The sequence below is a fragment of the Vicia villosa genome, linkage group LG4 (assembly GCF_029867415.1).
Source record: "Vicia villosa cultivar HV-30 ecotype Madison, WI linkage group LG4, Vvil1.0, whole genome shotgun sequence".
Classification (NCBI taxonomy): domain Eukaryota; kingdom Viridiplantae; phylum Streptophyta; class Magnoliopsida; order Fabales; family Fabaceae; genus Vicia; species Vicia villosa.
In genome coordinates this window covers 130,856,581-130,884,101 of record NC_081183.1, presented here as the reverse complement: position 1 = coordinate 130,884,101, position 27,521 = coordinate 130,856,581, and the positions used below count along the sequence as shown (strand labels likewise).

General features: G+C 35.8%; 1 protein-coding gene across 1 annotated transcript; it reads right to left on the bottom strand.

Annotated features, from left to right (window-relative positions):
* Positions 1-24,630: 24,630 nt before the first annotated feature.
* LOC131599676 (polygalacturonase-like) lies at positions 24,631-27,274 on the bottom strand. Its single transcript, XM_058871960.1, has 4 exons — positions 26,974-27,274; positions 25,554-26,167; positions 25,193-25,418; positions 24,631-25,093 (listed from the first exon to the last, which is right to left on the bottom strand). The coding sequence occupies exons 1-4, from the start codon at positions 27,184-27,186 to the stop codon at positions 24,875-24,877; spliced, it is 1,272 nt and encodes a 423-aa protein (XP_058727943.1). The 5' UTR covers positions 27,187-27,274; the 3' UTR covers positions 24,631-24,874.
* Positions 27,275-27,521: the final 247 nt, after the last annotated feature.

Here is a 27,521-nt window from a genome sequence, read left to right as displayed (position 1 = left end):
ATTTCAAACTCTTACTGCTGGATTGAGAATTCTTGACAAGGGATACACCAAGGCTGATCACGTAAAGAAGATCATCAGAAGCTTACCCAGAAGATGGGGTCCTATGGTGACTGCATTCAAGATTGCAAAGAATCTGAATGAAGTTTCTCTGGAAGAGCTTATCAGTGCCTTGAGAAGTCATGAAATAGAGCTGGACGCAAATGAGCCTCAAAAGAAAGGTAAGTCTATTGCATTAAAATCCAATATCAAGAAATGCACTAACGCTTTTCAGGCTAGAGAAGAAGATCCTGAAGAATCAGAATCTGAAGAAGAAGATGAACTGTCTTTGATCTCCAGAAGGCTAAATCAACTCTGGAAGACCAAGCAAAGGAAGTTCAGAGGCTTCAGAAGTTCAAAGAAATTTGAACGTGGAGAATCTTCTGATGACAGAAGATTTGACAAGAAGAAGGTCATGTGCTATGAATGCAATGAGCCTGGACACTTCAAGAATGAATGTCCAAATCTTCAGAAGGAAAATCCCAAGAAGAAGTTTCATAAGAAGAAAGGTCTTATGGCAACCTGGGATGAGTCAGAAGATGATTCAGACTCTGAAGATGAGCAGGCTAACTGTGCGCTGATGGCGACAGAAGATGACGGATCAGAATCTACATCAGAATCAGATTCTGAAGAGGTATTTTCTGAACTTACTAGAGATGAGTTAGTTTCCGGTCTAACTGAACTTCTGGAACTCAAGTCTCAGATTAGTCTCAAATACAAAAAGCTGAAAAAGCTATTTGAATTTGAAACAAAGAAGCTTGAGTTGGAGAATTCTGAATTAAAAGAAAAACTTTTAAAATTATCCAATAATGTTGGATCTCCTTCTGATTCAGAAAAATCCACTCCTAGTCTAAACCATATTCTGAAAGAATATAATTTAAGTTTCAGGAAGTTCTTATCTAGAAGTATTGGCAGAAGTCAGCTAGCTTCTATGATATATGTTGTGTCTGGAAAAAAAAGAGTCGGCATTGGTTTTGAGGGTGAAACCCCATACAAACTTGAACCTGTTGATGAAATGAAATTCACATACAAGCCATTGTATGATCAGTTCAAGTATGGCCACTCCCATGATATTAGGCACACTTCACATGCTCAAAGTTTTCACATAACACACACCAAAAAGCATGTGACACAACCTAGGAAATATCATGAAACTCATATTAAAAATTATCATGCTGTTCCTCCTATTGCTTACAATGTTAAACCCAAGTTCAATCAGAACTTGAGGAGAACTAACAAGAAAGGACCCAAGAAGATGTGGGTACCAAAGAAAAAGACTATTTCTTTTGCAGATTCTCTTGGTGACAAAGAAGATAAAAGTCAACATGACATGTCTCCTGGACTCAAGTTGGTCTCAACACTTGAAGGGAAGAAAGACTGTCTTTCAAGTTCTGGTACTTAAATCTGTTGAAGAAACTATGTTCGTAGGAGTTCAGAAAAGATAGCTTATTAGTCTTGGAACCATCTGTTTTGTTTGTTTCTAGAGCCATGATGTTTCGTTCTTGGTTATTCTGAATGCTCTAAATGCTACAGAATATACAAAATTGAAACATTGATTGTGGACGAATCAATAAATATCTGGTTTGATGATAAACTTGTTTCTAATGAAACAAAGCGCTTAAGAATTTCTGCAGATACAGTTTTGTCTTATCAGAAGCTGCAGAACAAAGAAATGAACCTCCAGAAGCTGTGTATATCAGAAGTAATGGATCAGAAGATCATTCAGATTTATATCAGCACACTTCAGAAGGAGTGTTTCCAGAAGAGAAACTTGATCAGATCAGAAGCAGTGATCTGAATCTGAAGGCGTAAAGTCCATTTTGAAATTTACAGCTGTCATCTATTATCTTATGGTGAACACGTGTCTGTACGGTTAGTACAAAGCGTGCAGTTGAAAAGACGCCGACCTAGGTAACTGTATTAAATCATTTCATTTACTGTGTTCTCTCTCCTAATGTCGTTTCTCATTAAATTCATAATGATTTCTTTTTAAATCTTTTAAATAACCCGCTTCATCTTCATTCCCTCTTTTTCTCTCTTTCTCTCTCTTTTGTGCATTCACTTCGTTGCATTTCTCTTCAAACCCTAGTTTTCTGATTTGATCTCAAAGCATTATCATCATGAACTCTTCCTCCTGTTCATCTTCCTCAAAAGAAAGACTTACTTCTTCACAAATCCTTCTACGAAATTATGAATATGCTCCTTTGAAAACTTGCTTGATACCCACGAAGGACTTGGAGGTTTTATGTGAAACTGCTGTGGACTTCAACAATCTTAAAGCGAATGGCTTTAAGTGTGATGCAAGAATCCTTGAGCAAGGATGGTCCAAGTATCTCAATAGATTGGTTGGTCCAATTTATCCTGATCTTGTGAAGGATTTCTGGGTACATGCAACGGTTACCCCAACGGCCATCATTTCATTCGTGCTAGGGCATGAAGTGGTTATCTCTGAAAAACTGATCAGGAAGCTATACAATCTGAATGATGAAGAAGGCTGGTCTGGTTTTCGACATACATCTGTTGATTGGTCGATAGTTGAAAAACAAATCTCTAAGTCTTCTGGGATTGACTCTAATAACACAGGCACCTTGAGGCCATTTTATAGAGTATGGGCTGAGATTATTCTGGGTTCTCTTCACCACAGAAAAAGGATGCTCTCCTCTTCTTACATCAGTCCAGATCACAAGCACACTCTTTTCTGCATTGGCAAAAAGACTGAGATCAACATCTCTCACATTCTGTTTGAGAATCTGAAGACTTCAATCCTTGAGTCAAGAGAAGAGGAAAGGGCGAAGTACCCTCATCTTTCAAGAACGACTATTCCGTTTGGAAGAATGATTTCAGACATTCTTACTGAAAGCAAAGTGCTGGACTCCATCAGAAAACTCAATGCATCCCACTTGCTTGGAGTAGTTCAAGGTCCCATTTTTAATGGTGTGGATCTGTTCAGATTAGAACTCATTAAAAATGTACCTTCTGTGTGCCCAAGTTTTCCTGACATTCTCTCAAGAAGAGTTGTTGCTGAAGGTTTTGCCTCCCTGTTTCAAGAAGAACTGCATCAGGTTGTCAAGTCTTACCTGGAAGATTGTGTTAGGAAGCAATCAGATATTGATCCTGCTTGGATCCGTGGCAGATTACTTCCGTCCAAGGCTGATCTTCTGAAGAAGGATCAGAAGGAACTAAAGGCTAGGCTAAAAAGAAAAGCCCAAGAAGATGAGGCTGAGAAAGCCAAGAAGTTGAGGGTCACCTATGATCCTGACAAGGTGGACTCTGAAGAACGAAGAGATAAAAGGATCAGAGATTCCTTTCGCAGAACAAGATCTTCTTCTTCTGTACAAATCTCCAGAAAGGTTTTTACTCCACCTCCTTCTGTCCCTAAACCTTCTCCCCAATCACCTCCTTCTGAACCAAAAGTAAACTTCACCTTACCAAATCCTTCTCCATCATCCTTCTCCTCTCCCATTCTAAACCCCACACCTTTAAGTATTCTTCCCCCAACTCCTTCTGATAAATCTTTCTCACCAATTCCCTTTACAAACACTCCATCCTCGTCTCAATCTATCATTTCTGATATTCCATCCTCATCAATCATTCTCTCAGATATCCCTTCTTCCTCATCCACCGTACCTCCACCTTCTATATCCCATCCCTTACCTACCAGAAAATCCAAACCTTACTGTCTTCTCTACCCTGACTACAAATTCACCTTCAATCCGCCTGAACCTGAACCCTATACCTACCTGGAACTTTTCAGACATGAGGTGATTAGCAGTCTAGACCTTCTGAAGGATGCATTTCTAAATGGTCTGGATGATGTTTCTACAAGAAATCTCTGGAGAAGATTTCGCAAGGATTTTCAAACAGAAGCAATGGGAGTACAGAAAAGACAAGTGGCTGCTGCCCCTGGTTACCCTGGTTACCTTCTGGAAGAAGATAATGGTATATACTACCATCCTCTCAGAAATTGTGTTGCTGCTGAAGAGAAGCCCTTCTTGGATGAGATGGAACAATTAAGATTGGCTGCTGAAATGGAAGCCAATCCTTGCAGGGAGATTGTGGTCTGGATACCTCAATATCCTGTTCTACTTGGGGACTTCAAGACTCTCTTTGACTATCTGAGGGAAAACCCTTCTGAGAAAGATCCAAGCTTGGTCATTCCAGAAGTTGTTGACCCACCAGAAGTTGAAGGTCCTTCTGCTCCCAGGAATCTAGCTGCCATTCTTCAGGCACTTGAGAATGGAGAATCGGAAATTCCTGCTGCAGAATATGGAGATGCTTCTATACAAGAAGCAGATGCTGAAGATCATGTTGCTAAAACTGTTCCTGTTGAGGAAATCTATGCAAATGATCTATCTATGGAAGCTGCAGATCAACATGTCATCCCTGTGGATAGAAGCTGTGAAGCTTCTTCTGATGAATCTTCTCGTCTTGCAAGGACTCTGGAAGAAATTCAGAAGAGACAGGATGAGCAAAGCTCACTCAATGATAAGTATAACGCTTTCATGGTGAGGCAAGAAGGACACAACAATAAGGTTCAAGAGATGCTGACCAAGATCTTGTCAAGACTAGGGCCATCTTAGATTGAGTCTGTGTTGTTTCTTTCTTTTCGTTGCATCTGTCTTTGTGCATCTGATCTTTCTTATCTTCATGTACTTCTGTACCTGCTGTTTGAACTTCAATGAAATCATCTTCTTCCTCCGTGTGTTTCGTTTTGTTTATCTCTGAATCTTTTTTGCTTTTTGATGATATGACAAAAAGGGGGAGAAATATGTGATAAATGATTTGATTTAATCAGTTACTTTTTTCTAACAAGAACTGCAAGTTCTATATGGTTTAAGTGTTTTGCAGGTATAAAGAAGTGAAGAGAATCTTCAAAGCAAACACAAGAAGCAAAACCATGGAAACTGAAGCAAGCTGAGTGCTGTTAAGCTTCAGAGATCAGAAGCAAGAAAGAAGAATGAATCAGAAGCACTGATAATAGAATTTGATCCATATTTGTCTATTTGATCTGACAAAATTCTATTTGCTCTGATACATTATTTTAGCCTATATGGCTCTGATACATATCATGTGTTCTAATATACATTTTATGTTCTGACTCGTTCATGCTGATTTTTGTCGTTTAGTTTTTGTTCTGTAACATTTCAGGATGTAGAGATGCTCAGATGATGCTCTGGTACATTCAACAATGTTCTGATACAAATCTAGCATGAAGTGATGTTGGTAGAAATTCAAAGCTCTGAAGCTATCCGAGGGAAGCAGAAATCAGAAGCTGTGAAGGTTCTAAAGATCCAGAAAACTCAAGTTCTGAAGCTGTCCTAAATGGAAGCAGAAATCAGAAGCTGTGAATGTTCAGAAGATCAAAGAAATTCAAGTTCTGAAGCTGTCCTAGATGGAAGCAGAAGTCAGAAGCTGTGAATGTTCAGAAGATCAACGAAATTCAAGTTCTGAAGCTGTCCTAGATGGAAGCAGGAATCAGAAGCTGTGAGTGTTCTAGGGATCTAAAGAAATTCTAGTTCTGAAGCTGTCCAATGGAAGCAGAAGTCAGAAGCTATGAATTCTCTAAAGACAGAAGCTTATATGATCGTCTCTACCGAAATAATCAGGGAAGTCTTTTATTAAAGTTCTTCGAGTATTTATTTCAGGGGGAGATTATTTATCTCAGGGGGAGATTGTTAATCTCAGGGGGAGACATATTCATATGCTTATGCTATAGCTGTGTAATTTGTCTTTTGCCGTCTGTTCTTTGTGATCGCAAATTCATATCATTTATATATGTTTTTGTCATCATCAAAAAGGGGGAGATTGTTAGAACAAGATTTGTTCTGATCAATTATCTTAGTTTTGATGATAACAATAATATGAATTTTGCTTAAGATAATATGGTACTCTAATCCAATGCAATTTCCTTTTCAGGAAATATATAAAGAGTACGCATAATTCAGCGCTCAGAAGCTTTGTCTCAAAGGGTTCAGCATGCAACATCAGAACATGGTCTGGCAAGACATCAGCAGATGGTCGAAGCAGAATCAGAACATGGGTCTATGGAAGCATCAGAAGAACAAGAGAACAGAAGCACTGAAGTTCTGATGGTATCACGCTCAGAAGCACTTCAAGGTCAGAAGATCAGAAGATGCTTTGCACCAAGCTGTTTGACTCTGATGATATTCAAACGTTGTATTCACAAACATCAGATCAGAAGGAAGTACAAGTGGCAAGCTACGCTGACTGACAAAAGGAACGTTAAAAGCTACTAAAGGCTACGTCAGTAGACACAGCGTGAACAAGGCTCGAGGTAGTTGACAAAAGCGTATAACATTAAATGCGATGCTGTACGGAACACGCAAAGCATTAAATGCACTCAACGGTCATCTTCTCCAACGCCTATAAATATGAAGTTCTGATGAGAAGCAAGGTTAACGATCCTGATCAAAACAACTCAAATTAACTTGCTGAAACGCTGTTCAAATCAAAGCTCAGAATCTTCATCTTCATCAAAGCTCACTACATTGCTGTTGTAATATATTAGTGAGATTAAGCTTAAACGTTAAGAGAAATATCACAGTTTGTGATTATCGCTTTTAAGAAGCATTTGTAATACTCTTAGAATTGATTACATTAAGTTGTAAGGAACTAGAGTGATCGTGTGGATCAGAATACTCTAGGAAGTCTTAGAGGTTATCTAAGCAGGTTGTAACTAGAGTGATCGTGTGGATCAGAATACTCTAGGAAGTCTTAGAGGTTATCTAAGCAGGTTGTAACTAGAGTGATCGTGTGGATCAGTATACTCTAGAAAAGTCTTAGAGGGTATCTAAGCAGTTGTTCCTGGAGTGATCAGTGTGTGATCAGAAGACTCTGGAAGACTTAGTTGCTGACTAAGTGGAGAACCATTGTAATCCGTGCGATTAGTGGATTAAATCCTCAGTTGAGGTAAATCATCTCTGCGGGGGTGGACTGGAGTAGTTTAGTTAACAACGAACCAGGATAAAAATAACTGTGCAATTTATTTTTATCTGTCAAGTTTTTAAAGCTACACTTATTCAAACCCCCCCTTTCTAAGTGTTTTTCTATCCTTCATCATTCACTTGCAAGTCAAATCATGATACATCACGTGTATAAATCACAATTTTAGTCTCAAAACATCACAACATATAAGTCACTCATCTAGTCACAAAACATCACTTATACATTTAATTACAAAACATCACATATACGGCTAATCACAAAACATCACATATAAGTCACACCAGACATATTCAGTTAATCGCATTCACAAATATTGACATCATCATACTATTCATAAAATCATCAATTCACATCTTCACATACCTCCATCATTTAACAAGTCACAATATACAATCACGATATAGTCACAAAACGTCACAACTATGAATCACATAAGACACATGGGACATGACTCATGTATATGCATGTGGTACTAATCGGAGCTTCAGCCTCCGTCACCAATTGCCCGAATCTGAGGCATAAGGCATAAGCCTTCGTCACTAATTTGCCAATCCTGGCCGTCACAGAGTATGCATATGCAATGTGACTCGACAAACAAGACATACACAACATACTCATCACAATCACACGTCACTGCGAGGCATGCGCCTACATCACTGATAATTACCAATTATTAGAGGTAATTCAACATCACAAATAATCTTTCATATTCACATAGAAATAAAATCGTCACGATATCATCATGCTTCGGTATAAACACATAACTTCACATATCGATAAACTCATCACAGCATCATCATGTTTCGGTATATCACGACAAACATATAACTTCACATATTAACAAAATCATCACAAAAGACAACACATTAAGTCAATTCACATTAGTCTCATAATTCTCTATAATTAGTCGTTTATTTAACTCACTAATCCACCATCAACTAACCAAAATTATTCACCTAATATTCTCTAATTAATCGAATACATCATGCGTCACTACCGGTTATTTAACTTCCGGTTAAATCCTTAATATTCACGACTTAATGAAATTTCGGGTTATACTTCCAAGTCATTGAAAATCACGGCGCAACCAGTTAATTCGGATACACTTCTATTCTTCACTGGTTATTCGTTTCGTTCGGTTAAATCCAACATTTATTGCTATACCATAATCCTTATGTTATTTACTAAATCCCAAAACATGATTACGGTCAAATTCTCAAGATACTGTTATTTACCGACAATCGAATAGTTAATCTAAGTCCGAGTTTATTTCAATTACATAGGCTTACTGAAAATCAATTCAACCATTAATGCAATCGACCGATTTGTTAGAACAAGATTTGTTCTTATCAATTATCTTAGTTTTGATGATAACAATAATATGAATTTTGCTTAAGATAATATGGTACTCTAATCCAATGCAATTTCCCTTTCAGGAAATATATATAAAGAGTACGCATAATTCAGCGCTCAGAAGTTGTGTCTCAAATGGTTCAGCATGCAACATCAGAACATGGTCTGGCAAGACATCAGAAGATGGTCGAAGCAGAATCAGAACATGGCATCAGAAGAACATGAGATCAGAAGCACTGAAGATCAGAAGATGGTATCACGCAACAGAAGCACTTCAAGATCAGAAGATCAGAAGATGCTATGCACCAAGCTGTTTTGACTCTGATGATATTCAAACGTCGTATTCACAAACATCAGATCAGAAGGAAGTACAGGTGGCAGACTACGCTGACTGACAAAAGGAACGTTAAAGCTACTAAAGGCAACGTCAGTAGACACAGCGTGAACAAGGCTCGAGGTAGTTGACAAAAGCGTATAACATTAAATGCAATGCTGTACGGAACACGCAAAGCATTAAATGCACTCAACGGTCATCTTCTCAACGCCTATAAATATGAAGTTCTGATGAGAAGCAAGGTTACCAATTCTTAATAACTCTGAACGAAAATAAACTTGCTGAAACGCTATTCAATCAAAGCTCAGAATCTTCATCAACTCACTACATTGCTGTTGTAATATCTTAGTGAGATTAAGCTTAAACGATAAGAGAAATATCACAGTTTGTGATTATAGCTTTTAAGAAGCATTTGTAAACTCTTGAATAGATTACATTAAGTTGTAAGGAACTAGAGTGATCGTGTGATCAGTATACTCTAGGAAGTCTTAGCAGTTGGCTGAGCAGTTTGTAACTAGAGTGATCAGGTTGATCAGTAGACTCTAGAAAAGTCTTAGAAGTTGTCTAAGCAGTTGTTCCTGGAGTGATCAAGTTGTGATCAGAATACTCTAGAAGACTTAGTCGTGGACTAAGTGGAAAACCATTGTAATCCGTGCGATTAGTGGATTAAATCCTCAGGTTGAGGTAAATCATCTCTGCGGGGGTGGACTGGAGTAGCTTCGTTAACAGCGAACCAGGATAAAAATAATTGTGCAATTTATTTTTATCGTCCAAGATTTAAAGTCACACTTATTCAATCCCCCCCTTTCTAAGTGTTTTTCTATCCTTCAATTGGTATCAGAGCGATTTTACGCCTTCAAATTCTGATTACTGCTTCTGAATTGATCTAATTTCTCTTCTGGAAATACTCCTTCTGAAGTGTGCTGATATAAGTCTGAATGATCTTCTGATCCATTACTTCTGATGTACACAGCTTCTGGAGGTTTACTTCTTTGTTCTGCAGCTTCTGATAAGACAAAACTGTATCTGCAGAAATTCTTAAGCTCTTTGTTTCATCAGAAACAAGTTTATCATCAAAACAGATGTTTATTGATTTGTCCACAATCAATGTTTCAATGTTGTATATTCTGTAGCATTTAGAGCATTCAGAATAATCAAGAAAGAAACATCAAAGCCTTAGAGGCAAACATCATAGATGGTTCCAAGACTAATAAGCTTCTTTTCTGAATTCCTACAAACATAGTTTCTTCAACAGATTTAAGAACCAGAACTTGGAAGACAATCTTTCTTCCCTTCAAGTGTTGAGAGCAACTTGAGTCCAGGTGTCATGTCATGTTGAATGTTGTCTTCTTTGTTATCAAGAGAATCTGCAAAAGAAATAATCTTTTTCTTTGGTACCCACATCTTCTTGGGTCCTTTCTTGTTAGATTTTCTCAAGTTCTGATTGAACTTGGGTTTGACATTATAAGCAATAGGAGGAACAGCATGATAATTTTTAATATGAGTTTCATGATATTTCCTAGGTTGTGTCACATGCTTCTTGGTGTGTGTTATGTGAAAACTTTGTGCATGTGAAGTGTGCCTAATATCATGAGAGTGGCCATACTTGAACTGATCATACAATGGCTTGTATGTGAGTTTCATTTCATCAACAGGTTCAAGTTTGTATGGGGTTTCACCCTCATAACCAATGCCAACTCTTTTGTTTCCAGACACAGCATATATCATAGAAGCTAGCTGACTTCTGCCTAGACTTCTAGATAAGAACTTCCTGAAACTTAAATCATATTCTTTCAGAATATGGTTTAGGCTAGGAGTGGATTTTTCTGAATTAGAAGGAGATCCAACATCATTGGATAATTTTAAAAGTTTATCTTTCAATTCAGAATTTTCCAACTCAAGCCTCTTTGTTTCAAATTCAAATAGCTTTTTCAGCTTTTTGTATTTAATACAAATCTGAGACTTGGATTCCAGAAGTTCAGTTAATCCGGAAACTAACTCATCTCTAGTAAGTTCAGAAAATACCTCTTCAGAATCTGATTCTGATGTAGATTCTGATCCGTCATCTTCTGTCGCCATCAGCGCACAGTTAGCCTGCTCATCTTCTGAATCATCTTCTGACTCATCCCAGGTTGCCATAAGACCTTTCTTCTTATGAAACTTCTTCTTGGGATTCTCCTTCTGAAGATTTGGACATTCATTCCTGAAGTGTCCTGGCTCATTGCATTCATAGCACATGACCTTCTTCTTGTCAGATCTTCTTTCATCAGAAGATTCTCCATGTTCAAATCTCTTTGAACTTCTGAAGCCTCTGAACTTCCTTTGCTTGCTCTTCCAGAGTTGATTTACCCTTCTGGAAATCATGGACAGTTCATCTTCTTCTTCAGATTCTGATTCTTCAGGATCTTCTTCTTTGGCCTGAAAAGCGTTAGTGCATTTCTTGATATTAGATTTTAATGCAATAGATTTACCTTTCTTTTGAGGCTCATTTGCATCCAGCTCAATCTCATGGCTTCTCAAGGCACTGATCAGCTCTTCCAGAGAAACTTCATTCAGATTCTTTGCAATCTTGAATGCAGTCACCATAGGACCCCATCTTCTGGGTAAGCTTCTGATGATCTTCTTCACATGATCAGCCTTGGTGTATCCTTTGTCAAGAACTCTCAATCCAGCAGTCAGAGTTTGAAATCTCGAAAACATCTTTTCAATGTCTTCATCATCCTCCATCTTGAAGGCTTCATACTTCTGGATTAAGGCAAGAGCTTTTGTCTCCTTGACTTGAGCATTTCCTTCATGAGTCATTTTCAAGGATTCATATATATCATAGGCTGTTTCCCTGTTTGATATTTTCTCATACTCAACAGAGATTCCTTTCGCAGAACCAGATCTTCTTCTTCTTCTGTACAAATCTCCAGAAATGTCTTTACTCCACCTCCTTCTGTCCCTAAACCATCTTTCCAATCACCTCCATCTGAACCTAAAGTAAACTTCACTCTACCAAATCCTTCTCCATCATCCTCCTCCTCTCCCATTCTAAACCCCACACCTTTAAGTATTCTTCCCCCAACTCCTTCTGATAAATCTCTCTCACCAATTCCCTTTACAAACACTCCATCCTCGTCTCAATCCATCATTTCTGATATTCCATCCTCATCAATCATTCTCTCAGATATCCCTTCTTCCTCATCCACCGTACTTCCAACTTCTATATCTCATCCCTTACCTATCGAAAATTCCGAACCTTACTGTCTTCTCTATCCTGACTACAAATTCACCTTCAATCCGCCTGAACCTGAACCCTATACCTACCTGGAACTTTTCAGACTTGAGGTGATTAGCAGTCTAGACCTTCTGAAGGATGCATTCCTAAATGGTCTGGATGATGTTTCTACAAGAAATCTCTGGAGAAGATTTCGCAAGGATTTTCAAGTAGAAGCAATAGCAGTACAGAAAAGACTAGTGGCTGCTGCCCCTGGTTACCCTGGTTACCTTCTGGAGGGAGATAATGGTATATTCTACCATCCTCTCAGAAATTGTGTTGCTGCTGAGGAGAAGCCCTTTGTGGATGAGATGGAACAGTTGAGACTGGCGGCTGCAATGGAAGCAAACCCATGCAGGGACATGGTTATCTGGATTCCTGATTATCCTGTTCTGCTAGGAGATTTCAAGACTCTCTTTGACTATCTGAGGGAAAACCCGTCTGAGAAAGATCCAAACTTGGTCATTCCAGAAGTTGTTGACCCACCAGAAGTTGAAGGTCCTTCTGCTCCAAGGAATCTAGCTGCCATTCTTCAGGCACTTGAGAATGGAGACTCGGAAATTCCTGCTGCAGAATATGGAGATGCTTCTATGCAAGAAGCAGATGCTGAAGATCATGTTGCTGAATCAGACCCTGTTGAGGATATCCCAGCAAATGATACTTCTATGGAAGCTGCAGATCAAGTTGTCATTCCTGTGGATCAAAGCTGTGAAGCTTCTTCTGATGAACCTTCTCGTCTTGCAAAAATGCTAGAAGAAATTCAGAGGAGACAGGATGAGCAAAGCTCACGCAATGACAAGTATGATGCTTTCATTAAGAGGCAAGAAGGACACAACAACGAGATGAAAGAGATGCTGGCCAAGATCTTGTCAAGACTAGGGCCATCTTAGATTGAGTCTATGCTGTTTCTTTCTTTTCTTTGCATCTGTTTTGTTTCTGTGCATCTGATCTTTTCAATTTGTACTTCTGTACCCAATGGTTGAACCTTAATGAAATCATCTTCTTCCTCCATGTGTTCTGTTTTATTCATCTGAATCTTTTCTATTTTTTGATGATATGACAAAAAGGGGGAGAAATACTGTGATAAATGATTTGATTAAATCTATCAGTTGCTGGGTAAAGAGGCTCCCACACATTCACTAACAAGAACTGCAAGTTCTATATGGTTTAAGTGTTTTGCAGGTACAGAGAAGTGAAGTGAATCTTCAGAAGCAAACACTAGAAGCAAAACCATAAGAAGCGTTATTCTGTAAAAGGAATAAGCTCTTGGAAACTGAAGCAAGCTGAGTGCTGTCAAGCTTCAGGAATCAGAAGCACGATCAGAAGCACTAATAATAGAATTTGAATATCATTGTCTATCCTGTTCTGACAAAATTCTATTTGCTCTGATACATATAATGTTATGGCTCTGATACATTATTCCAGCCTATATGGCTCTGATACATATAATGTGTTCAAACATACATTTTATGTTCTAACTCGTTCATGCTGACTTTTGTCGTTTAGTTTTTGTTCTGTAACATTTCAGGATGTAGAGATGCTCTGATGATGCTCTGGTACATTCAACAATGTTCTGATACAAATCTAGCATGAAGTGATGATTGGTAGACATTCAAAGTTCTGAAGCTATCCGAGGGAAGCAGAAATCAGAAGATGTGAATGTTCTAAAAGATCCAGAAAACTCAAGTTCTGAAGCTGTCCTGAATGGAAGCAGAAATCAGAAGCTGTGAATGTTCTGAAGATCAAAGAAATTCAAGTTCTGAAGCTGTCCTGAATGGAAGCAGAAGTCAGAAGCTGTGAATGTTCTGAAGATCAAAGAAATTCAAGTTCTGAAGCTGTCCACGATGGAAGCAGGAATCAGAAGCTGTGAGTGTTCTAAGGATCTAAAGAAATTCAAGTTCTGAAGCTGTCCAATGGAAGCAGAAGTCAGAAGCTATGAATTCTCTGAAGGCAGAAGCTTATATGATCGTCTCTACCGAAATAATCAGGGAAGTCTTTTATCAAAGTTCTTCGAGTATTTATTTCAGGGGGAGATTATTTATCTCAGGGGGAGATTGTTAATCTCAGGGGGAGACATATTCATATGCTTATGCTATAGCTGTGTAATTTGTCTTTTGCCGTCTACTCTTTCTGATCGCAAATTCATATCATTTATATATGTTTTTGTCATCATCAAAAAGGGGGAGATTGTTAGAACAAGATTTGTTCTTATCAATTATCTTAGTTTTGATGATAACAATAATATGAATTTTGCTTAAGATAATATGGTACTCTAATCCAATGCAATTTCCCTTTCAGGAAATATATATAAAGAGTACGCATAATTCAGCGCTCAGAAGTTGTGTCTCAAATGGTTCAGCATGCAACATCAGAACATGGTCTGGCAAGACATCAGAAGATGGTCGAAGCAGAATCAGAACATGGCATCAGAAGAACATGAGATCAGAAGCACTGAAGATCAGAAGATGGTATCACGCAACAGAAGCACTTCAAGATCAGAAGATCAGAAGATGCTATGCACCAAGCTGTTTTGACTCTGATGATATTCAAACGTCGTATTCACAAACATCAGATCAGAAGGAAGTACAGGTGGCAGACTACGCTGACTGACAAAAGGAACGTTAAAGCTACTAAAGGCAACGTCAGTAGACACAGCGTGAACAAGGCTCGAGGTAGTTGACAAAAGCGTATAACATTAAATGCAATGCTGTACGGAACACGCAAAGCATTAAATGCACTCAACGGTCATCTTCTCAACGCCTATAAATATGAAGTTCTGATGAGAAGCAAGGTTACCAATTCTTAATAACTCTGAACGAAAATAAACTTGCTGAAACGCTATTCAATCAAAGCTCAGAATCTTCATCAACTCACTACATTGCTGTTGTAATATCTTAGTGAGATTAAGCTTAAACGATAAGAGAAATATCACAGTTTGTGATTATAGCTTTTAAGAAGCATTTGTAAACTCTTGAATAGATTACATTAAGTTGTAAGGAACTAGAGTGATCGTGTGATCAGTATACTCTAGGAAGTCTTAGCAGTTGGCTGAGCAGTTTGTAACTAGAGTGATCAGGTTGATCAGTAGACTCTAGAAAAGTCTTAGAAGTTGTCTAAGCAGTTGTTCCTGGAGTGATCAAGTTGTGATCAGAATACTCTAGAAGACTTAGTCGTGGACTAAGTGGAAAACCATTGTAATCCGTGCGATTAGTGGATTAAATCCTCAGGTTGAGGTAAATCATCTCTGCGGGGGTGGACTGGAGTAGCTTCGTTAACAGCGAACCAGGATAAAAATAATTGTGCAATTTATTTTTATCGTCCAAGATTTAAAGTCACACTTATTCAATCCCCCCCTTTCTAAGTGTTTTTCTATCCTTCACGATTAATATCACAATTTTCGACAAAATAACACCACCACATTAATGTACTAATTAAACTTAGCTACCACGTAAATTTTCATCAAATTCCGGACAACTAATTATATCGCTTAATTTGGCTATTTCGATCAAACGAGACTGTTTTTGCATTTGTTAAACAATTCTACTAATTATTCTCAGTCTGCTAAATTAACAAACCTATTATTATATAATTAAACAATATTATACTTTATGTTATTAAAATAATGATATTATTATACTAGTAATTAACCAAATACTAGTAATTAACCAAACCATTCAAAATGAAACAAGCTGAAACGAAATAAAAAGAACTTATGCCGCTCGTCATCATTGGCTTGACGCCCGTCGCGGCATGAGTCCGCCGTCCGTCGTGGCATGAGGCCGTCGTCCGTCATATAATATATACATATATCAATGCTCGCGAATAACAACACAAACAGCATCAACATTGATGCAACACCAACAAGCAGAAACGACAGTTAAACATAGGATTCCAAGGTTTTCAATTTCCATAAGTAACTTAACACGGCAACATCAAACAACAGCAACATCAATTAACAGAAAAAATATCTCATAGGTTCCTAATTTCCAGCAACAATTTAACACAGCAATTGCAATAATATAAATCCCTAATCCCCAATATACAATTGCTTATAGACCCATTATAGGAAGAGAACCCCACCCTTACCTTATCAATTGAAGCAACTCAATGGGTCTCCATTTTGGCACCATGGATGGAAGTTTCTAAGCTTTGTTCATCTTCTCCAAGACTTGCCTCCTTCTCTTCACAACTTGATTTTCCCCAAATGACAACACTACTCTTCCATCTCTAAAACCCTAATTTTATTCTTTGCAATTGGGCTTAGCCTTCACACTATTTTTCACAAACCAACTTAGGCCCAATAAGATAATTAATCCGAAATAACCAATATATCACTTTTAATAATATTCCGTCGATATAATAATTCCGACTTGTAAATAATATTAGTCTTAATATTATTCTTAGACCGTCCGACTAAAATCCGACTTTTAACTTAATAAATTCAAATACGCTTCTTAAAATAACACCAACATCAATACTTATTCTCCACAAAATAATTCTCAACCGATAGATTCCGAAAATAAAATAAGGATATCTGATTAAATAAATAATTAAATAATCGGGGCGTTACATAAGACGCATTCAAGACGCATTCATGATCATGAAATTCATTACCATTATCTTGTACATTAATCAAGCTTAAAATGAAATTATTTTTCTTTTGTCACAAATTGTTACAAGCTCAGAAGCTCAAAATCATTAAGATCATTAAAGAGGAAAAATAATTTTTTTGATAATTCTTGATTGTACTCTTGATATGAGTCATCAAGAACAAATGACTCTTATAATTTGCTGTGTGAATATGTCAAATAATAAAATAAATATTAAGGAGTTCTTTTTTAAATTTTTAAAAGTTGATGATACATCCATGTTAGAACTTTATAATGATTTACTAAATGTTTTAAAGGCTCTTGATTATAATATTGATGATGTGAGAGGGCAAGGTAATAATAATGGTTTTATTATGAAAGAAAAACATCAGGGTGTTCAAAGAGATTTTTTTTTTTAAACTAATCGTAGAACATGTCGCGGAGGAAAAATTGAGATTAATTAAGCTATTGATTAACTTAACTCGCAAGGCAAGAGTCGCCACCGAACTTGATTATTTCCAGAGGAAAGAGAAAATATATCAATAAACTCAACAAAAAAAAGACCTGGATACGAGGGTTAGTTATGCAAGGGGAAGATATTAACACCCTTTAAATATGTGGTATTCCACAAGAACCTTTTAAAAGTATGTGTTTTTAGGCTAAGGGATTGAAGTATGCAAAAAGATTGGAGTTATGAAAAAAGAAGTTTTTTTTACTATTTTTTGTATGCTCTGCAAGACATCACATCTTGTGCTTATGTATCCATTATGTGCAATATGGAGGTCAGACCATCTGTAATGAATTACCATCCACACGTATCATGGAGTTTGTATTTGCATCATCCTGATATGGAGGGCTTTACTTGGATTTAATCAACAAGCATGTCTCACATTCAAGTGGATAATATCAACAACTGCAACCTCAACTCTTAGGGGCTTAGAGTTTGCATCACTGTAAGAATTTTACTAACGTTCTTCCTTTATGAAAATGTTTTAAAAGAAAAAGTGCACAACATCACAAAAAAGAAAGTTTGATGATGTTTGTCTCTTTTAGATTTTTTTTAAGTATTTGAATATGCTTAAGTATGTTTGCATTTATTGAGAAAAGACTTTGACGTCACTTTACAAAGTCAAGGTTTATTATGAAAAGTTTGAAGTTTGAAAACCAGAAGGTTTTGAAAAAAGAGAGAAGTTTTGAAAATTGAAGAATGGAGAAGAGATGAAGAGACGATTCTAAAGAATGAAATAAAAGGTCTCACTGTAAGGTAGCCCAAGAGAAATTCTTTGTGTGTACAAGTGAACTAACCACGAGATGGAGCAAGCATTTAACATTAGTCAAAATAAGCATTCCTTTCTCTTTGGAGCTTAGCCATAAGATGCAATAAGCAAGCAAAAAAAGCAATATGATCAGATGAATCCTAAAGTCCTAAATGAACAAAGTATCAGATGAAATTCAAGACCACAAGTGTATCAGATGTACATTAAGATCACAAGGTTTTAGATGAATTTCAAGTTAAAAGTTCAATTGTTTAGCAAGACAAATGGCCAAGTTCTCATATGAAAGTCCAAGGTCCAGATGAATTCTCAAGGTTTCAGATACAACAACCTCCGTGCAAAGGAAAAGTATAACCTAATTTCAAAATTCCAAACTCCTAAAGCATGTGATAGTAACATCAAGTCCACACAAAATTATTAAGAGTTTTTTAGGGTTTTGTCATATTTAGATGTTTTTGGTCTTTTGATAAACCAATAATAAACCAATAAAGACAAGAAGCATAAACATAATGACAAGAAATAGAAATTAAAAAGTGATAAATGAGATTAAAGTAAAGGACATTAAAAGATAAAGTGCATAAAAGTAAAGTTAGCACAATTATATGTTAATGTTAGTTATTAATGATCAATCAACCAATTCGAGACAATTTAGTGCTATGTTAAGCAATCGTAAGTGTGCTTATGTAGAAGTAACACCTATATGAGGTCGGTCAATAGAAATTTATGTACCATATTTGTTAGAGAAATGATGGAAATCATTCTCCTAAAATAAATTAGTACAAGTCAAAACAGCAAAAAAATAAAGAGATGAAGAAGAGAATGGAGAACTGATCAAGCATTGAGGCAAAGGAGATGAGATCATTACTTCAATCAACTTTCTTCATGATACCTTGAGACAAACTTATCATCAATCCAAAGTACCAAAAATTATCAAATGATTATTTAATGGTATATTTGAAATGATGAAAGTTCATCAAGCACCAATACAAAATCAATTGAACAAGATGAAACCTTAATCAACCAAAATTGACCAAGTCAACCAAAAGTAAGAAGAAAAACATATTAAAATAATAAAGAAATCAATAAAAGGTTTTTAAAATGGTTTTAATATAAAAATAAAAAAGAAAAATACAAAAGAGGTACCAAAACATCAAATAAATATCCCAAAAAATTTGAAAAAAAATCACAAATACTATAAGTATTGAGACATCAAAAGTTGGAATAAAACATGTTTTAAAAAGAGGGATAAATAAATTGTTTAAAATGAATAAAAAAGAAAATAAAAGAAAAATAACAAACAATATTAAAAATCATTTTTAAATTCTAAAAAAATCATATATGATATAAAATATTTTTAAGGAATTATGCAAAAAAAGGAGTGAAAAAGCATTTAAGAGCTATTTTAATAAATGTTTGAAATAAAAGAAAATAAAATAGTTAATAAAATAAAATAAAATGGCAACAAATAGTTGAAGTGTCACGCACTGATTGGTTAGAGGATTCAAATTTCCCTCTAAAGCGCGCGAATCACATCATCTTCAACCTTCGCCCATGTGATTTTTCAGAATCATAAACTAGTTGTTTTAAGCTCCAACAACACATGGTTGAGCTTCAACTAATATCATCGTTCATGTCTCTTTATACAAGAAAAACTTATTTGATCTGAGCAAAGAGAATTTGTTGAACAACGGAAGAACCCTAAAAATTTCAAAGTATAATTAAATAATGAATACAATGAATAAATTCCAGTTAAGTAAGAGCTTTTTATTAGTGGAACAAGACGAAGAGAGTGGTAACTCGTTTGAGTGGAATAGGAACTCGTAATTATCTTTCTAAAGTAAGCTTCAAGGTCTAAAGATGGTGGAATCGAGTTGAAGGTTCTAGTTAGTTTCAAGCTTGTGTAATGCTTCAGTTAGCTTCAGATGAACACAATAAAGCTTTATGGAAAAATATTTGAAGTTGAAATGGAGGCAGAGTTTATGTGGCTTTCTAAAACTTGCAAAAAAAGTAAAAATACCCCTCTCTATATATAGGGAATTAAATGAGATCATATACGTGTGATATGCAAATCCCAAATGTGTGAACCAACTCTAGAATTTTCCAATTGCAACCGTGTGAAAAATGGCACAAAATGTGTGAGTTTTGGTGCTCTTCAAGTCGTTTTGCATTATGGTGAAACATGTTTTGCGGTAAGGAGAAATTTTTCATATGATTTGGGTGGTCCCACATTGGATTTCACATGATTACAAGATTATAGGTCACGGTGTAAAGCATAGTCCATGCACCCATGATCATGCCTAGGCCAAATGAAATTGGTGCTTGCATTTTCTGATTTTCTTTGAGCCAAATGATCCTTTCATGGAGTATAACACAATGAAAAAAGAACCAATTCAAATCAGGGTGGGCATTAGGTCGACCATGTAATGGACCTAGTTTTATGCAAAAATGACATGAAATGCAATCTAAAATTTGAGAAGCTTAGAGGTTGAACTCATGTTTGACCTTTAAATGAAAGTTTTAGAGGAGATCAAGAAGGATATTTTGCCTCAAGAAGCACCCATAAATGTTGAAAATTGGGAAAGTTGTGCCTTTTGTACCAAAGGGTGTGCCAACTTTGATTTTAGGTCAAACAAAGTTGTACCAACTTGAGATTTTTGACGTTTTCTTGCATTCCAAATGAACCCCACATGAATGAGAATAGATTGGTCTTGAATTAATCTTGATGATTGCTTGATGAAATGCATGGAAAAGACATGGAAATAGGCCATGAACAAATCTTGAATCCCTTATACAAATAGCCACCAAACTTGACATTCTCTTGATCAAATAAGGTTGAATGAAGCTTAACATGATAATGGACTAAGATTATAGGTCATACCTTGAATAAAAGCCCATTTGACCAAGAGTTTACCAGAATTTTGGCTTTGAGGATCAAAACCCTAATTTGGAAACATTGCTTGATCTTTAGGAAAAATATAGGGGTATGACTGCTATCCCTATTTAATTTTCTTCTATCAGAAGATATAAATATTTCAATCTTTTCATCAACGGGATATAAGAGAATTAAATACAAAAGACCTAAATTTTTTCCCTGAGATACGCCCTCCCTTATAATACACGCTCTTCTTGACGAGCAGTGATACTCTCTCATCCAATACTTATATGCCTTACAATAAATATAAAATAAAACAAATCCATGAAGAAATTCGTCTTCAGCCTTGGACTCATGATTTTCAGAAAACGATCCTTCCCAAAACTCAATCATTTCAAAAAGTATAAACACGAAACTTTGTGTAATTTTTCAACACGACTCTAGGAATGTATCAAACATAAATTTATTTTAACTATATCTGACAAATTTCTCAAAAACCGTACGAACCCAAAAAATTAAAATCAAAGTTAAATGATGTATAGAAATAATCAATAACAACTAATTGAGGGCTTTTGATCCTCACATATTCTAAACAAGATAGAATCGAGTTTTATTCAAAAATGATTCAGAAATGAAAGAGTTCAAGTTTGGAAAACTTACCTCTACAGATAAAAATTGAAAGGTGATTTAGAACACTTCCAAATGAGCTTTGATGATCTGGACAACTTCTTTGGAACTTAGTGATGCTAACTGAATGCTTATATCACCTTGAAGTAGCCTAAATTCTCCCTCCCGAATCACGTTGCAAATGCTTGAAGTGAAAATGAAAATTAGGTTTAAAGTGATTACATATGGGATATGAGTGTTTGGACAACTTCTATATTATGTACAGAAAGTGTTTGAGTGGTTACTTGACACAGAGATTGCTTGAAACTCAAAAATCACAAGTTTGTGCAAGTAGGAGTTTTGGAGCTTTCAAGTGGGGGAGTGACTTTGGGATTTTCTGTGTGTTTGATTCAAGAGTCAAGGCCCTCTATTTATAGGGAGGATTTTTGGTTTTTGGTAGGGGGAATCAAAGCAAATGGTTGTACCAAATTCAAATGGTGTCGCTTTGCTTCTTTGTGAAAAAAGCTTGAAGTTAAGGTTTTAATGTACTTTGCAAGCTTTAGTCAAGAACATAGGGAGGCTCTTCTGCATCTGAGATGGTTGCTTGTTAGGTTTGAGATGCTTTTGTATGCAGAACAAACATTGTAGATGCTCAAGACAATTTTTGTGTGATTAAAGCTTCTTTTCTAAAATGGCAATGGTGCCTTTAGTCTTGAAATGGCATGATTCAATGGATATTAGTCAAAACACTTGGACAATGGTTCTAAAGTTTGTGTAATCTTCAGATTAGAGGGACAGTTACAAGTTATTGGACCTCTAACACAAAGATCTTACAGATTTGAATGAACTTGCAACTTGGTTGATCACAAAAATGGACCTATAATTCAAGCATAGATGCCTAACTTCATCTCTTTGATTCTCCTTGCTCAAAAATGCTATGGAGGAGTTATTGTATTTTTTGAAAAGCTTTAAACATCCTTTACAACATTAGTGTTTGGAGTTTCCTCAAATTCTCAAGGGATCTTGATGGAGATTGGCTTCAAAGTTGGGCACTTTTTGGAAGTAAATCCTCCTTGTGAAATTTTCTAAGACTTTGAAAAAGTTAATAACTTTATGGCTCCATAACTTAAAATCCTTCCACTTTTTGGAGGTTCCTTCACAAGGACAAAGTTGTAGATCGTAACTTCCCCTTCAATTCAGCCTTTGGAGCACAAAAATAGTTTCTTAGTTGTGTACCAAATGAATTAGAAAGTTGTGTATCGAATGTCAACTTTCTAGACAATTAGGTCAAAATCCTAGTTGTGTACCAAATGAATTTGAAAGTTGTTGGACTTGATTTGAACCATACCTGGGCTTGGACATTGATGAGGGAAATCATTTGAGCATATGAGAGGATTTGAGTCCCTTTGTGAGTCACAAAACCCTAATTTGCCTGAACTCCTTGACAAATCACATATCTTGTGAAACAAGCAACAAACAAACACAATCTTTTTTGTATATTTTTTGTTAGAAAATAATTCATGAATGATTATGAATGATGATAATGATGATCACACTCTTTGAGATTTAATGCAAATGAGGTGGGATCTTAGGATCAAAAATTGGGGTACAACATATATGATTTGATAAATGTGTATCCGATTATGGAGTCTTTGTGAAGAAGGATACAAGTAAATGAGTGGTCATCATATGTATCTATGTTGATGATTTAATTATTACGGGCAACAATGAATGTTACATTACCGAATACAAGGCTGATTTAGTGAAGGATTTTTGAGATGACTGATCTTGGTCTTATGATATAATTCCTTGACATTGAGTTTCGCAAGTTCATAAAGAGATTGTTCATGCATCAAAGGAGGTATGCACTTGTGATATTGAAGAAGTTTGAAATGGAGCACTGTAATGTGGTCATTACCCCTGCAGAAATAAGGTTGCACCTGTCAAAGAATGAAGATGAGAAGGATATTAATCCAACACGGTACAAGAGGCTGATTGGATCATTGCGATACTTGTGCAATACAAGACCAGACTCAGCGTATAGTATGGGCATAGTGAGAAAATTTACGGGGAAGTCAAAGGCACCACACTAGGAAGCATTCTAGAGAACTCAGAGATACGTCAAAGGTTTGATTGACTGCAGAATTTCGTTTCTCGCAAAGCACAGAGTTAAAAGTTGCAAATTACTTGTTTATATCGACTTAAACTAACTTGGAGATAAAGATGACACAAATTCCACAACTGGATACATCTTTATGTATGGAGAAACACCAATATCTTGTTGTTCTAAGAAGGAACCAATTGCGACTCTCTCTTCGTGCGAGGCTAATTGCATTGTAGCGTCTATGTGTGCATGTCAAAGTGCTTGGTTGATGAATTTGATGAGGGAGTTGTGCAGCGAAAAAGAATGAAGTCGTGACTTTAATGATAGACAACGTTTTCGCTATAAACCTTGCTAAGAATCTCATTGCACATGAGAGAAGCAAGTATGTAGAGATGGAATTTAACTACTTGAGAGAGCTTGTGAGTGAAGAAAAATTGAAGTTGGCGTATTAGAAAAGTGTAGAACAGGTGGCCGATTTACTAATCTACAGAGTGTGTCAATTGAAGTGTTCAATAGATTGAAGAAACACATGAGTATGAAAAACATGAATTAAGGTGGTGTGTTGAAAAAAATAATTCAAATAGAAACTAGTTATTTTGGACATGTAACTGATAACCATCTTGTTCAAAATCAAACTGAAGCGTCTTGTAATCATTTACCACTTTAATGTAACCGATTTCCACCCAAGTCAGTAGCGACTTGTAACTGGCCACGAGCGCGAAGTAACCGGTTACACCTTGTTAAATTTTTTTTATTTAATTAATTAGCTGGACAGTTGTGCAATTGTGTATAAATATTCCAATGTAGATTGTTAATGATAATATTACTATTTTCTCCCCAATCTCTCTAATTCTCTCACTCTTTCTACATTTCCACACTTATTCATTATTGACTTATTCATTAATATTGTTCTTTTGTGATTAGGTTTTACCCAACAAACAATGAAACAAAACCAATAGCAATGCAAATTGTTGTTGATGCTATATATACTAAAGAAGTGCACACGAAAACTCCTATAAATATCCAACTATGTTACTTGCGACAAAATGAGAGTCGATCAAAAAATCCAAAAAAATTAGTATTTTAAAATGTGATTTTGATCACACAGACTATATAAAAATATTTTAAAATTAGTGTTAGAAAATGACAAAAAAAACTGGGCAAAGGAGATTGGAAACTAATGTGAAAAAAAATATTAGCAAGTGGCCAAGGTTTATGCACAAGTGAGACCCCAAAATGGAAAAGACTATATAAAAATATTTTATAAATATTTCAAAGTTGTGTTACAATACAGTAGATAATTTGTTTAAAAAGAAAATTTTCTAGACCTATCAGACTTTGCTTAATAAGTGTTCCAGCAAAATAAACTACTTAAAAATTATTTAAAACTAACTAAAAATAAAATAAACTATTTAAGTTCTATAATTCATGAGAGTCTCTAATTATGAGAGTCTCATATTTTGTGGTAGAAAAATGGTGACCTATGGACATGGTGGTGGTTTTTGCAAGCCAACATAGATAGGTTTGATATTGTTACATCTAGAGCCAGCAGGAGTTGCACCAAGTGTAAGGTCTATGTTTTGAAGTCTAACATTTTGGCAAGGAAATTGCTTGCTACATCTCATATCCACTGCAATTGGACTAGTTGTTGTTCCTTTTATATTTTTGAAAATTATATCGCTTATTCTTACAAGTGAAGGCTGCATAGAAGAAAAAACAACAAGAATATTGAGTTATTGTCTAAAATTTACTATGCTTTGCTTTAAAGAATGAAGATATGTTTGTATGTATGTACAAACCTTTTTTTGGCAGTTTGGTTTACATTCATACTCTTGGTCAATGATGATAGGGTTTTTAACATTTTCCATAGTGATGTTGCTGAAAGTGATTTGTGATGCTGCTCCTCGATACTTATCTGGCCATGTTTTGATTCTTAGGCCGTTGTCTGTGCCGACTAATGTGCTCCTCATTACTCGAACACCTCTCACCTCTAGTTCATCTGGATATTTTCCGAGACTTCCAATACTGTAAGCAAATATTCTCTTTTTAAATTTATTGAATAGTTTATGATAGATGTATCAGCCTATCTGGTTTATATATCGACCAGATACTTGAGTTGAGTTATTCAATAAAAATGTAGGTAGTGATTTAGATTATTACCTGATACCGTGTCCTGGACCACATTTGATTCGTTTGATGCTTACATTGTTAACTCCTTGAATCATGGAGACGCAATCATCTCCCGTTTCAATAGTACTTCTTGATATTTTCACGTTTATCGAATGACTTACATGAAGACCGTCGGTATTTGGGCTAGTGTCTGGTGCGGTGAGCTTAAGTAATCGAAGTCTAATGTTTGCGGAGTTGGTAACAAAAAAGTGAAACCCTTTTGGATTTACCGATTTTATGTTCTGAATAATTCCGTTTGTAACGTTATTGAAATAAATGCTACTAGGAGACCTAACACATTCGGTAGTTGGATCAGCTTCACAATCTAGAGCAAATTTCCATGCAGATGCACCTTGTCCATCGAAGGTACCTCCGCCGATAAGTTTAATGCCTGCTATGTCGCGAAACATGAGCCATTCGCCATTCACGTACTCGCTAATGTCTGCTGTGGCTAAAATTGTGCCTACGACTTGAAATGTTATGGGCCCGGGATTTTGACATGGCCCTGCGAAGAACATTGTTGAAACAAGGAATACGCCTTGAGGGACTAGAAGCCTGGATTGTACGTTGGAATGGCAGGCCGTTCTCCATGCGTCCATGAAAGCCTGCACGTAACGAAATAAGGCCCGGTTATGTTTCAATGCTTTTCTTAAATGTTTTTGTTTGGTTATATCCTATGAAACAGTAACATAGATTCGAAAACCGAGCAAGAAAATAAAAAATGATTGATTGCAATCACATAAGTCAATATTGTATCTGTCATCAACACGAATCAAATATTCAACATACATTCAAATTAAAGTGTCTGCATTCCATATATTTCGTTTGTGAAAACATCGTGTGGTCATGCAAGACTCGTTCAGTTGATTTTTTTCCTATGTATTGTGTTTTGATTGGTAATTTCGGGTTTGATATATTGCCCCGTAATATCTGTAAGGAATTTCCAACGCTGTTTAGCAGAGACTAATCTCTAGAAAACTTGTCGAACACTCAAGGTATATTATCCTCTAGCAACCTTTGACAATATGAAAAGAAAGGCCTATGAATATCAGTTTCGTCGTCTACATTTTCTCCGAATTCAAATTTTGAAGTTTCAATCTAACAGAATTTGATTCCATGATTCAAAAATTAGTCTAATCATGAAGTTTTTGTCTATATAATATCACCAATGACCAAAGAAAAATTTTATATTCAAATCAAACTATCTCAAATCAATTATTTGAACACAGCATTAACAAAAATTTACCTATATACCAAAGAATAAATTAAATGTCAATTTTTCTAAAGTTTCAAATTTATCAACAGAGAATAATAAAAACACTATCTGCAAATATTCTTATTCAAAGCATAACTCAACATGATTAGCCGAATAATTAACCAAAATATATAATAATTATATTGCATAATCTACCTCAGTGCAATCAAATTTTCCACCTGGTTTTGCTCCAAAACTCATAATATTAACAACTTTTTCACCAGGAGCAAGAGCATCTTTGGCCACATTTTTACCTTTGTAGATATCAGGACCAACAACAGGCCTTTTTCTTGGACCAGCAGCATCAACATAATTACAAACTAATGCAAACCATAAAATTAAAACAGAAACTTTTTTTGCAGTGGCCATTGAATCTCAATACCAAAATAATTTTTAAAATTTTTTTTACTTTTTATTTTTACAGAAAAAATATTTAGGAGAAAAAGTGATGAAGAATTAAAATGATCCCTTTTTTTTCTGCATGTGTGTATTTCATATATAATCTTTTATGGTAAAATAAATGGTTAACATTGATTTCTATTTTTTAGCATCAAAATCTGTGGTTAATCTAAAAATTTTACTATTTATTTTAAGTCCTAAATTCTTGCTCTTCCAATATCTTCTCCTATATTTTCTCTAGCTACCAAATTCCATTAGAATAAAGGATAAAATAAAAATGTAAAACTTGTCCCACCATTCACACT

Excerpts from the sequence above, each read along its gene's own strand:
- LOC131599676 (XM_058871960.1), bottom strand. The coding sequence starts at position 27,186 with ATGGCCACTGCAAAAAAAGTTTCTGTTTTAATTTTATGGTTTGCATTA. Across the intron at positions 26,168-26,973 it reads GAAAATTTGATTGCACTGAG|GCTTTCATGGACGCATGGAG; the intron begins GTAGATTATGCA and ends CGTTACGTGCAG. Across the intron at positions 25,419-25,553 it reads GGTCCAGGACACGGTATCAG|TATTGGAAGTCTCGGAAAAT; the intron begins GTAATAATCTAA and ends ATTTGCTTACAG.